Source organism: Sphaeramia orbicularis, chromosome 1 (assembly GCF_902148855.1).
Source record: "Sphaeramia orbicularis chromosome 1, fSphaOr1.1, whole genome shotgun sequence".
In the NCBI taxonomy this organism is placed as follows: domain Eukaryota; kingdom Metazoa; phylum Chordata; class Actinopteri; order Kurtiformes; family Apogonidae; genus Sphaeramia; species Sphaeramia orbicularis.
Genome location: NC_043957.1, coordinates 25,465,565 through 25,479,649, shown reverse-complemented (window position 1 = coordinate 25,479,649; position 14,085 = coordinate 25,465,565). Strand labels below are relative to the sequence as shown.

General features: G+C 36.5%; 1 protein-coding gene across 2 annotated transcripts in view; it reads right to left on the bottom strand.

The window, feature by feature from the left end:
- slit1b (slit homolog 1b (Drosophila)) overlaps nt 1–14,085 on the bottom strand; it is a 170,397-nt gene that overhangs the window by 122,698 nt on the left and 33,614 nt on the right. For both annotated transcript variants that reach the window (XM_030132448.1, XM_030132458.1), the window contains exons 3-4: nt 13,754–13,825; nt 13,576–13,647 (exon numbers count right to left, since the gene is read on the bottom strand). In XM_030132448.1, coding sequence (XP_029988308.1) covers nt 13,576–13,647; nt 13,754–13,825 — 144 coding nt within the window. The remainder of the gene's footprint in view (nt 1–13,575; nt 13,648–13,753; nt 13,826–14,085) is intronic.

Below are 14,085 nucleotides of genomic sequence, written 5' to 3'. Positions count from 1 at the left end.
GGCTAGTAGATAATTTTTTTCGCCTGTTCTCTTTTTTTTTCTTTTAGTGGATAATTTTTTTGGCTGGTCTCTTTTCTTTCTTATAGGGGATTTTTTTTTCGGCTAGTGGATAATTTTTTTAGGCTGTTCTCTTTTTTTTCTTATAGTGAATAATTTTTTTGGGCTGTTCTCTTTTTTTTCTTGCAGTAGATAATTTTTTTGTCTAGTGGATAATTTTTTTAGGCTGTTCTCTTTTTTTCTTGTAGTAGATCATTTTTTTCATCTAGTGGATAATTTTTTTAGGCTGTTCTCTTTTTTTTCTTATAGTGGATAATTTTTTTGGGCTGTTCTCTTTTTTTTCTTGTAGTAGATAATTTTTTTTATCTAGTGGATAATTTTTTTAAGCTGTTCTCTTTTTTTCTTGTAGTAGATAATTTTTTTCATCTAGTGGATAATTTTTTTTAGGCTGTTCTCCTTTTTTTTTCTTGTAGTAGATAATTTTTTTCATCTAGTGGATAATTTTTTGGCCTGTTGCACCTCTGGGCCACCGTATGTTATTCACATTTTCACAAGAATAATTTATAAATGTGAACATTTTGACAATTCAATTGCACTTTTTTTCACTCTGCAACAACATGGAGATAAGTTTGGAGTTTGCATTATTAATACGTTATTATTTTACTGATCTGGCCCACTTCAGATCACATTGGTCTATATGAGGTCCCTGAACCTAAACTATTTCGACACCTCTGAACAATACAACAATAAACACTAGGGTTGTTTTAGGTTTCTGAGGGCCTAGGTACTGTTTTTATGGGATTTGGGGTCCTCCAAGATGATCAGATGAAAAAAAAAGTCCAACAGACATTTATAAAATGTTATTCATTGATTTTATGTGAAATTGGTCCCAAAAATGGCTAAGATACTGTGTCTAAGACTTAACATAGAGGAGAAAACCATCAACACTGAATACATAACAACTCCACGTACATATATAAACAAGTAAATATGTAAATAAGCAGGTACATAAACAAATAAATCGTCAGCTTTCATGGAAGTAAAATAACTTGATTAAATTCATCAGTGCTCCCTTTCTTGCTACAAAATTGTGTTCGTGGTAATATATTCAGTGTGGATGCTTTTGTGGCCACGGCTGATCAATAGGACTTTATTTTGTGTGTGTGTGTGTGTGTGTGTGTGTGTAATGGGGGGGGGGGGGGGGGGGGGTATAAAAATGTCACATATTGGTTTCACATTTAGGCCTCTAGATGGCTCTGGATAAAGACAGCCGATCTGTGGGTGAGCTGCCAGAGCACACACTCTGACCTGATGAACCTCGGTAAGGTTGCATGAGTGAAGGTGTCTGATGTTTGAGAGACACCCAATGACCTCAGGATACATCACTGATGATGTGGCATCATCATATCAGTAGGTTTTACTTTCTGTTGTTATTGCGATTTATTCGTGTTGCATTTACACAGTGCACAGTTGAAGTAAAGGAAACTATATGATGTGTCTTGTGTTCATCTAGACAGAAAAGATTTGCCTTCATGATACACATCATCCAAAAACAATGAAAAAAACAAAAAACAAATAAACTTTTCAAGAAATTAAAGTTGTTGGCTGTACTACATGTTGTCCAGCCTTAGTTTTAACTCATTTTGGAGAACTGTTCAGTCATATTTTCTGCTGCAAATATGAAAATCCTGAAGAGGCTGTAATTATTCCAGGTCATATTATTTCTTAACATCTCCATATTCCATCCCATTTATAGAAATACACAACAGACTGTCATGAACCTGAGCTTATGATGAAAGAAAACAATGATATCTGATACGCCCAGGGTTTCTGCTGCACCTTTAATATCCAGATCAAACACTGAATCATGTCAAGAACTAGAGTACCCTCTTCCTCCTCCTCCTCTTCCTCCTCCTCCTCCTTCCTCCCCACTCCATTGTCTTCCTCACACATAGATAATCTCATTTTAAAGGTAAATAAGTTAATAAACCCAATTTATTTATTTTTCTTATAATGGTTATTTCTTTCTAACTGCACTTTTTTCTGTTTTAAAACCTGCTAAAAATAATTTTTGGGTGGTTTTGGGGGGCTGGAACGAATTCATTATATTTCAATTAATTTCAGTGGGCAAAATTGAAATTCACAAATCGCGTAAATTAGAAAACAAGCTCGATCATGGAACAAATTAAACTCATGCTGCAAGGTTCCACTGTAGTCAGAAAAAGATAGAGTTGTACATGATTATACTTGCCATTGTATGACTCATTGGAATCTATTGTAACTGACAAACTCAAGAATTCAAGCACATACTTCAATCTCTAAAGAAGAAACATGTCCTTCAGTGAGGCTCGGTGATGCGTTTTTAATCATTCTTAGCAAAAATGGAGCTCAGTTCAGACCAATAAGAAAAATCAGATTAGAGATACACAGAGAATTTAGTTTAGGATGAATTCAGTGCTGTCAAATTCACTCGTCTCTCCATGGGATTAGTCGACAATAACAGAATCATAGAAAAACACCAGACTCATCCCTTAATTCAGTGGTTCCCAAACTTTTTTGGCTCGTGACCCCATTTTAACATCACTAATTTCTGGTGATCCCAGACATTCAAAACGGAGACTTTTTTATTTTTGCTAAAATGTATTTGTTTTTGATCATGTAATAGTTTGCTATACTATGTTGCAAATAAGCATTAATTTTAGATGACATTTAGTCTATACAATGTATATTATTATGGACGGAGGCAGAAAAGCCAGGTGTGGATTACTGCACAAAGTGAGAATTTGATTTTCCTTGGTCAGGATATGTACAGTCAGTCCAGCTTGGATTTATAAGGCTGACAATTAATACTGAACAAACAATAACTCAAACTACGAATTATGAAAGAGCTGCAGCATCTGAAACTGACCACAATGAACATTTGAAAGATAAACAGTACCACAGTGCTTCAGTTTCAGCTTCAGAGTTTGTCATGTCTTTCATGTATTGTGATTGTCTCTCTCAACTCACCATATATTTTTTTAGAATTAAGTTGGGGTTTTTTTGTTTTTTTTCTATCAATTATTAGAAATTTCAGGCGACCCTATTTGAATTCCAGGCGACCCCACATAGGGTCTCAACCCCAAGGTAGAAAAACACTGCTTTAATGTAAATAACTCATGCCTGTGTTGATATTGTTACTGAGGCACTAAACCAGTGTTTTTCAACCTTGGGGTCGGGATCCTACATGGGGTCACCTGGAATTCAAATGGGGTCGCCTGAAATTTCTAATAAGTGATAAAAAAAAAATTACCAATAAAAAATGTAAGGTGAGTTGAGAGAGACAATCACATTACATAAAAGACAAACTGAAGCACTGTGGTACTGTTTATCTGTCAAATGTTCATTGTGGTCAGTTTCAGATGCTGCAGCTCTTTCATAATTCGTAGTTTGAGTTATTGTTTGTTCAGTATTAATTGTCAGCCTTGGAAATCCAAGCTGGTCTGACTGTACATATCCTGACCAAGGAAAATCAAATTCTCACTTTGTGCAGTAATCTACACCTGGCTTTTCTGCCTCTGTCCATAATAATATACATTATATAGACTAAATGTCATCTAAAATTAATGTTTATTTGCAACATAGTGTAGCAAACTATTACATGATCAAAAACAAATTAATTTTAGCTAAAAATAAAAGTTTGTGATGTTAAAGCGGGGCCATGAGCCAAAAAAGGTTGGGAACCACTGTACTAAACTGAGTTGTAATAAATCTTCTTTGCACATACACCCACTCAAGATCCTCCAAAAAATCCAGTAAACTCACAAAGTAAAACTTTCAAAACTGCATAGTTGCAAAATTGGCCCACAGGTAAGGACAAAATAAATGAGAGTATTTTCTCACAGCACTTTCTGTCACACAAATTAGAAAAAAAACAAAAAAAAACAAAAAACACATCAGCTGTATACGGTAGAAAACTATGTAATTAACACCTACACAAACCACAGTGTGACAAGCACAGATACAATTACACCACATGAATGCAAAAAAGCAATTATCTCTCCCTCTGACACATACTCTTACTCTGGTGGCTTCTTCTCTGTGAATTTGTCAGGTGAGCGGTGAGGTCACGCACCGGTTTACCCCTAAACAGCCACAGCTGCCATTATCACCTCTGTGAGCTTCACACTATTAATTAAATGCACTCAGAAACAAGTCAACTGCCATAATGAGGACAGCTCTGACACTCCGACTAATGAGGCAAACGCTTCATGTCTGAGGGGAAACACAACTGCGATGAGGTGCTTTTATTTTGCGCCGAATATGCATTTTCGATCTCATAGCTGCTCTTAAACACACACCAATGACTCTCTTACTTGGATTTTTACTCGACCTAATCCACTGCTGTCAAAGTAATTTTAGCTCAGGGGCCACATTCAGCCTAATGTGGGCTGCACCAGTAAAATAAGAGCATCAGAACCTAGAAATAATAACTCAATATTTCTCTCATTTTTGTGGAAAAAAGTAAAAGTGCAATTTTAAATGGACATGTAAAGGTTTAGGCATATACCAGATAGATAGATAGGTAGACAGACAGACAGACAGATAGATAGATAGAGAGAGAGAGAGAGAGAGAGAGAGAGAGAGAGCTAGACAGACAGACAGACAGACAGATAGATAGATAGAGAGAGAGAGAGAGAGAGAGAGCTAGATAGATAGACAGACAGACAGACAGACAGACAGACAGACAGACAGACAGATAGATAGATAGATAGATAGATAGATAGATAGATAGATAGATAGATAGATAGATAGATAGATAGATAGATAGATAGATAGATAGATAGATAGATAGATAGATAGATAGATAGATAGATAGATAGATAGATAGATAGATTTGGGTTGTTTTTGGGGCTGGGATGGATTAATTATATTTCAGTTCATTTCAATAGGGAAAACTGATTCGTAACATAGTATTATCTCATACTACGAGGTTGTACTGCACTTCTATTCCATCTTTACTTGTTTACTTCTATTTAGTACTTAGAGTAGAGGGAGGCCCTGTTGTTCATCAGTCCACAGTCTAAAGCACAACCTGCTGGAGCTCTGGATCCACAGGCCCACCACAAGGTTCACCTCCAGGTCAAGGTGTATGTGTGACATCCAGCTACACTCCCATAATTCTTTGGGCTCCCTTGGGCAAAAGGGAGTTGCTAGGAGAGGGCAAGTACAACGACAGACACACAGACACAGACACACACACACACACACACACTGAGGCAGTTCCTGGGTGTCTTCAGAGCACACAAAGGACGGTTAGTGGGTGTGGAGTGAACCCTTCACACAACCACACAGAGCCAACAAAAGAGGGTGAGAGAGAGAAATCAGCCCACACAAACATGGAGAGGAAGGAGGGAAAGGCATGAGGGAAAGGAACACAGGAAGGAGAGAAAAAGAACAAACAGGAAATCAAGCAAAAAGTAGAAATTAAACTGCAAAAAAGTTCACATGACAAACACAAGCACCTGAAAGTAAAATCAAACAGCTGATCGGTGGAGACGCAGAAACAAAAGAAACTGTCACAGATCTGTGCAAAAAAATCCACCAACAAATGATCAATGAAGAGGAGTGAGGGTACCCTTAAGGAGTCCCTCTGGGTTCATCTGGGCTCATTTTACAGTCTAAATAATATTTAAGTTTCAATTCTAATTTCCCCAAAATGGGATAAATAAAGTCTTATCTTACCTTACTTTATCCTACCTTAACTTATCCTACCTTAACTTATCTTACCCTACCTTACCTTACCCTACCTTAACTTATCCTACCTTACCTTACCCCACCTTATCCTACCTTACCTTAACTTACCTTACCCTACCCTGCCCTACCCTACCATACCATACCATACCATACCATACCATACCATACCATACCATACCATACCATACCATACCATAAATTACACACACCACCCACATACCTTACCTTACCTTACCTTACCCCACCTTACCCTATCCTTCCATATCTAATCAGGTCTACGTTATGGAGGGAATAACTAAAGACATTCTTCAGAAAAATCTGAAAGATTCTGGGAAAACTGGAAACAGTTCCTGAATCAGAGCTTAGAGTAACAGTCGGTTACACTCCTTTCTTCTCCAAATGGCCATTCTAATTATTTATTATATAATTTGGATCTGGTGAACTGTCTAAAAATGTCCAATTAAAAGAGAGTTTAAAAAACAAAAAGTCATTTAATCAGTGCTCAATAATCTAGAGTAGTTTGAGTATGTTTCTGTATCAGGTGTTTGTACAGTCATGCATTGGGATTATGTGTTTTCAGTGTTAATTTAAAGCCTTCATTACGTATTTAAGGTTAAGGTGAGGTCACTTTATTATCCCCATGGGGAAATATGATCTCTGCATTTTACCCATCCTAACACATGTACAATGCCACTACCTTTTTACCATAAACAATCAAATACCTTAAGAAATCAAACCGCATGGCTGAAAATGTTATTTGTTTGGTTCTGTTTGCTGACCATTTTCTTTAGATTTCTTTCATTTCACACTAAATAACACTTGAATATGTTCTCAATTCGAAAATTATTTACATAATTATATACAATACTGTAAAACCACGACCCCATTTCTGCAGCTAGATCCCCCTAAATTCCCTAAATCTCCCAAATCTTACCATTCACTTTTGTTGTTTTAGAGAAACTTGAAGGGAGAGTGATTAGGAGGGAGGTGAAGCGAGCACAGAAGAAGAAGAAGAAGAAGAAGAAGAAGAAGAATGGTTGATGAAGGGAAGGATATTTGACAAAAAGAGGGAAAAGACTGATCTGTTGTGTGTGCATGTGGGTGTGAAGAGAGACGGATTACACCAGAATGGAAAATATGTGTGTATTTCAAAAGGACATCAGGCTTTGTACAGTCCATCAACACAGCAGGAGGAAAAGAAATCACTGCTGCAGGAGGAAGTGCTAATGGCACTGCACTACACTTGTGTCGCTTTATGTACGAGTGTGTATGTGTATGTGTGTGTGGTGATTGATCGAACATGCCAAGTCCATCTCGGTATTCCCTGATGGGAGCCAGAGTGTGAAATTGCCAAAAAGCCAAACAGCAAATAATCAGGGCAGACACACACATTTTTTCACTACTATTACTCTCATTCTTTGCCTCTCACACTCACACACATATGTCTTCTTGAACAATGCCACCTATTCCTATAATTAACAGTATTTTTCATGGCTGTTATCCACTTAACTCCCCCTCCATCTGTGCTCAAAGGAAAACTAAGAGTGTCTCCCTGTATCTGCACATTATCTGTGTCAGCCGCTAAATCAATGAAACACACAAACATACACAAAGAAACAACACACATAACTGTCAGAGGTGGATTGATCAAGACGCTAAGTTAATTACAAAGGCCTGTTACTGTATGTTTGCTTTTCTTTCCCTTCTCCTGTTGGTGTGTTTCTCCATGCAGAAGCAGATACCTTCACCATCTTGCACTAAACACACACATTTCTAACAAAGACTTCAGAGCAGGTTGTGTGTGTGTGTGTGTGTGTGTATGACACATTTAGCCAACCACATCCAAGCGTCAGAGTTATTAAACACAAAGAAAAAGGTTCTTTTTTCTGTCAAATTAAAGCTCAACTGTGCCTGCTGCTCCTGTGGGACACTGTAAGTGATTTCCGCTGTCCGAGGGGAGGCTTTCTGCAGCGCTTTTCTAGGTGAGAAAAATGGGTCAATTTTTGATCAGAAAACCAGCGAGAAAGCAGAGTGAAACTATGGATAATTGTCAGACTTCACCGCAAAAGAGTATAATGGAAAAACAGTGGGGGCTATTAACCTTCAAAGTGAAATATTAGAATTTTACAGTAATTGTAGGAGATAATAGAGCAGAACAAGACCTTTTATAATATTATATATAGATTTTTATATTTAACTGGAGCAGAAACTGGATGAACACATAAACAAACTAGAAAAGCACTCGGAGAGCGCAGACCTCCGCCATGACAGAATAGTCCCCCCCCATCACCACCAAAATTTAGTCATTTGTTCCTTGTGTCAGTATCAAGTTAAAATTGCATGGAAATCCGGCCATAACTTTTTGACTTATCTTGCTAACAGATAAACAAACAAACAGACAGACAGACAGACAGACAAACCCAGATGAAAACATAACCTCCACCGTTACACTTGGCAGAGGTAATGATGTCTTCAAAATGTTTCTGCAAAAAACCAGGAAAGAAAATTACAGATAATGGATTTTTAAAGGCCAGTAGCAGTGAAGTAATCAGCTAGTATCGCTTATTCAAAACAAATTTAACATTGTTGGTAGAAGACAATAATCTTTCCCTTCTAATGCTGAACATTTAAGAGCCAAATCAAGAAAAGAATAGCACTGAAAAACTAGTACAAATGACACAAAAGTGTTGCAATATATTATATACAGATTTTTATATTTAACTGGAGCAGGAACTAGTTGAACGCATAAACAAACTGGAAAGGCACTAGGAGAGCGCAGACCTCCGCCAAGGCAGATCCGCCCCCTTGATCGCCACCAGAATTTAATTATTTGTTCCTTGTGCCAGTAACATTTCCTGAAAATTTCATCAAAATCTGTCCATAACTTTTTGAGCTATCTTGCTAACAAACAGACAAACAAACAAACCCCCCCCCCCCCTGTCCCATCCCCCCGATCACCACCAAAATTTTATCATTTCAAACAAACAGACAAACCCCAATGAAAACCTAACCTCCGGCATTCCTTGGTGGAGGTAATGATGTCTTCAAAAAGTTTCTGCTAAAAACCAGGACAGAAAATTACAGATAATGGGTTTTTAAAGGCCAGTAGCAGTGAAGTAATCAGCTAGTATCGCTTACTCAAAACAAATTTAACATTGTTGGTAGAAGACAACAATCTTTTCTAGGATGCACCGATACCGATATCAGTATCGGGTATCCGGTACTCAGCGTGTGTACTTGTACTCGTACTTGTGAAAGATACAACTGCACCGATACCACTTATGGCAGCGTGACATTCACAGTTAAGTGCAGCAGGTACGCAGCGGAGGAGTAATGTCAGCAGTGTGGAGATTTTTTAAATAAATGGCGGTGACAAAAGTAACGCTGACTGCAAGTAACGCTAAAGACACAGATGGATACAGATGGAGTGTTCCGTCCGTCCTCCATGTTCATTCCATCTGTTTTCCAGGTGCTTACAGATGTGTACCCAGACAGAGAATACCAGTGGGAATCGTGGAGGTAGAGGATCTGTTCAAAGAGCGACTGTGAGTTAGAGAAAAACCTCTGACAGATTTATGACAACTACCCTCATCAATATCAACATTAGTATCCACATTAGTGTTACCTCTGTTGTCTCCATGTTTGTTATTACTGACTTTCTTCTTCTTCTCAAAAAACTTTACTCTTCTTCGTGGTATTTGTCCAGTGTGGTTAATTAAGAACAGCACCCCCCAGTGGATTGATTGAGAAACGCTCATTCCAACGCATTAAATGTCAGTAGCAGCACTTTGTTCCAGTCAGACTGATGACAACGACAATAAAGCACATTTACAAAAGGAACTAAGAACTGTCATGGGATTATTAAGTACTTGTATCGGTACTCAGCATCGGCAAGTGCTCAAATGTAAGTACTTGTACTCGGTCTGGAAAATGTGGTATCGGTGCATCCCTAATGTTGCCCTTTTAATGCTGAACATTTAAGAGCCAAATCAAGAAAAGAATTGCACAGAAAAACTAGTGAAAATAAGACAAAAATGTTGCATATAATTTGCAAAGAACCACCAAACCAACACCTGTCCTTGCATATTCATATATTTGTTCGAAAGCAGCCCCTTGGCCGTGCAAATAATGTCTGCACTAAATCATGGCAACTGTCTGATCCACAAAAGGCAAACACCAATTGCTCCGTGCAGCTCAGTTGGTGTAATTATCACCAACAAAAACTGGGTGTTAACAATGTGCAAACACACCTCTGAGTCACAAACACAAGTTAAATAGAATATCAGTACCAGTGTTTCTGCTAAATCCTATATGTATTCAGTCGCACATAACATTATCTTACCTTCTCGTAGCAGGGTGAGCATATCATGCACACTTTGTATTTCATGTTATAAAAGGTCATATTATATTTTACAATTTGTGTTGGGTCAGAATTCAAAAGTTGTTGCATTTTTTGCATGATTTTTAAAATTCTGAACTAGACACTAAAATCAGCACATTGTAAATAATGAAATTACTACATAAAGACCTGTTTGATTATAATATAGAAGAATGCATAAAACAAGATATTAATATGTATTGCTTATTTGTAATTAATTAATTAACACAGACTATCATGACTAGGAGATGGGATCACAAATTAAAATATGATCCCTTTGAAAGCTAAAGTCTATTTGAGTTTATCAGTCGACATGGAACACTACAGAAGGATAAGAGCTGGTTTGTGACTGGGGAGACCTCTGTGTGTGCATGGTGTCCTATCATTAAACACACACAATTTGAGTTTTTTTTTTTTAATGTCTGCAGTTTCATTATACCAATTTGTCACAGAAATATAGAGAAACACCTCAAACTCCAGAAACTTTAATGCAAAACAACAGAAATTGCTAAATTTTATTTTTAATAAAATTTTTAATAATATTTTTAAACTTTATTTTTAACTATGGGACACAGTTCATTCTTTGTGGATTCAGACTGAAGACAAAGCAATCATAAATATAATAAACCATATAAAAACTGTATGCAATTATGTATGCAGTTCTAATTGACAAGCCAAATATTTTAGGGGTCCACAGTCACATGATCACATGACATTTTCAACACGTCGTAGCGTCAGAAGTCACGTAGACTACTGGGGACAATTGCATTCGAAAGTGCGGACTTGAAACACTCTCCCATTTTTTATTTGATGTTGATAGAGCAAATACAACCGGAGATATGACGGTTTGAGCTTGGAGCAAACAAACGTGAATAAAAGTCAAAGTGTTAAAATGAGGTGTTTGGGCATTACATTTCTGACCATATCTTCGTCATTTTTTGTCCTTTTTCAAAATGAAAAAACTTGCCAAATCTGCAGATTCTAATCCACAGACTGCATTAGCATTACAGGTAAGGGTGAGAATGACCCCCACCTGAACCAGATGTGAAACCGGGAGGACCGGGGATGAGAGGAGGGGTGAGAAAAGTGGAGAAAGCACCTATGTAGAGATATGCTTTTATGTCAAATATTTGAGTATAGTTTCAATGTATTACATTTTTGATTTTATATACCTAATATTTGGAACCAATATTCACTCCTAAAATCTTTGAAAAGGTCTGTGTTAAGCATCTTTGTGTTATTTATGCAATAAATTATATAAATTTTTCAAATCAGATTTTTTTTTTGTTTGTATTTTTTGGCCTTTGTTTTGATATAGTAGGTTACAGTGAAAAAATTATAGACAGATGAGATAGATGAAGTTGTGGTGAAAAAAAAAGATACAAAACATGGGTATAATAAACATTTCTTTATATAGTAGATAAAGGCCAAATCAAAAGTACTCAAAAACGGCCAAAATAGGCTCAGACTCCTAAGAGTTAAGCTACTAATGGAGCCAAGGTCTGCTCATACTAATAGTTTGTAAAATGTCTTATTTGCACACAAAAAACCCCCAAAAGGAATTCATCGTTATCTATGCCTGTAGCAAGAGAAATGCCATAGGTAATATTAAAAAATAAAGATCACTAGTCTGTTTTCCATTGGACATGTGCGCAAAACTTTACAGATATTTACTAAATGTTGAAAGAACAGAAGTGCGTAATGTTGGTTTTTCCATTAAATCACAAATGCGATGATTTGTTTATCTATTATCGCGAGATGAAATGAGAAGCCATTCCATAAACATGGTGACGAACGTAAATACGGTGTTGATTTACAGATATATTTATTTTTATTATATATGACCCCTCTACCTCGTACTAAATAAAAAAATGATTGGGTTTTCTGGTGTGTCCACACATACTGCGACATGTTTCTTCTTCTTCTTCGCTTGTTGTAACGTACATCAACATCCGTTTTTTTTAATTCACCTGACTTTAGTTGCGAAAAACGATCTTTGCGTTGCAGTTTTGCATGATACACCATTTGCGCTATGCCTGAAAAACCACCTCTTGCCAGTGCAAAAACTTTTAATCGAAGAATGAGACTTCTGGCGAAATTGTCGTTTTTCCATTAGGTATATTTTTATGCGCAAGTTATATTTACGCAATTTGAGGGTTAATGGAAAAGCGACTATTGTTGTGTTTATGTTGTGACTATGCTATTAGGTCAAGGTCAAGTTTATTTCTATAGCACAGGGCTGTCAAACTCATTTTAGTTCAGGGGCCACATTCAACTAAATTTGATCTGAAGTGGGCCGGACCAGTAAAATAATAACATAATAATATATAAATAATGTCAACTCCAAACTTTTCTGTATGTTTTAGAGCGAAAAAAGTAAATTAACATTATGAAAAGGTTTACATCTACAAACTATCCTTTCAAAAGATGTGAAAAACATGAACAAACTGAAAAAATAAGTGTAATTTTCACAATATTCTGCCTCAGTTTATTATTTACACGTGTACATTATAACTTACAGATCACAGTGGATCTACAAACACACAAAACATTTAGTAACAGGCAGAATATTGTTAAAATTGTACTTACTTCTCTTAAGACATTTCAGGTTGTTCATATTTTTTCAGGTTATTCACATTTTTTGCTAAACTAATCTTTGTTTTAGTGTAAATACATGAAAATATTTACATTTACAAGAGAAAAATTTGGAGTTGTCATTATTTATATGTTACTATGATAGTATTTTACTGGTCTGACCCACTTGAGATTGAATTGATCTGAATGTGGAACCTGAAATAAAAGGATTGTTAATATCTTAGTGTAATTTTTGCATTTCACAAATTCATCTCAAGGGCCAGAATGAACCCTTTGGCGGGCCGGATTTGGCCCCCGGGCCACATGTTTAACACCTGGGCTATAGCACATTAAAAACAATGTAACGTGTCTAAAGTGCTGTACAAGGATATAGGTAAAAATACAAGATATGATAAAACTAGTAAAAAATATATAGATATATAAGACAAGATATACTAAAACTGATAAAAATAGATAAACAATAGAAGGATAAATAGCATCTAAATCACAACCAGAAGATAAAACAAGTAAAAGTCCCACACTTGTATTAAAGCCAGTGCAAACAGTTGTGTGTTTAAAGTGCTCAATGGACTGTGCATATATGGAATAGTTTAGTTCAATTTAGGCCCAAAAGCAGCACTGTCATCAAGTTTACACATACAAAACAATCATGGATGAAGAAAATAGTTTGAAACAGGGCACAAAAAGTAAGTTCTAAAGTTTAGTTTGGACTAAGAGGTAAAGATATAACTTCCATACAAACTGCACCGGATCAGTTTATGTCCAAAACCATACAGACCATGTCCACCTTATCAGTAATGAGGGAGGGTGGACCAGTTACATTCAGATATGTTCAATGTAGAATAAGCTTTAATACAGGTCGTACTCACAATCGAGACAAGGCTTCGTTCTTCTGAAACAGCAGCTCTGGAAGTTGAGTGAGTCGGTTCTTGTTGAGACGACTGGACGTCCAAAAACACACAAAACAAAAGACAAGAAACACCATGAGATAAAAAGGAGTCACAGAGCCGACGTGACTGTAGATGCAGCAGTGTGTGTGGAACTCACAGTCTCTCCAGCTCCTTCAGGTCATCAAAAGCTCCTCTTTCCACATTAATGATCTGGTTCTCCATCAAATGCCTGCCATGCAAAAATGATTAAAACACATTTAGCCTCGAAAAAACTCAGTGTCACTTCAGCCTCAGTCATTCTTAACCCTTTATAGGGCACTCATAGAAATACTCTGAAATTCAAAGTTTCAACCTTAGCATGTTATTAGAGGACATAAGAATGTATATATATATTTTTTTTTAATTTCTCAATTTTTTATTGTAATTTTTTTCATGTAGAAAATCATGATCAGTGAAGTTACTGCATTTGGTTCCTTGCCTTGTATGTGG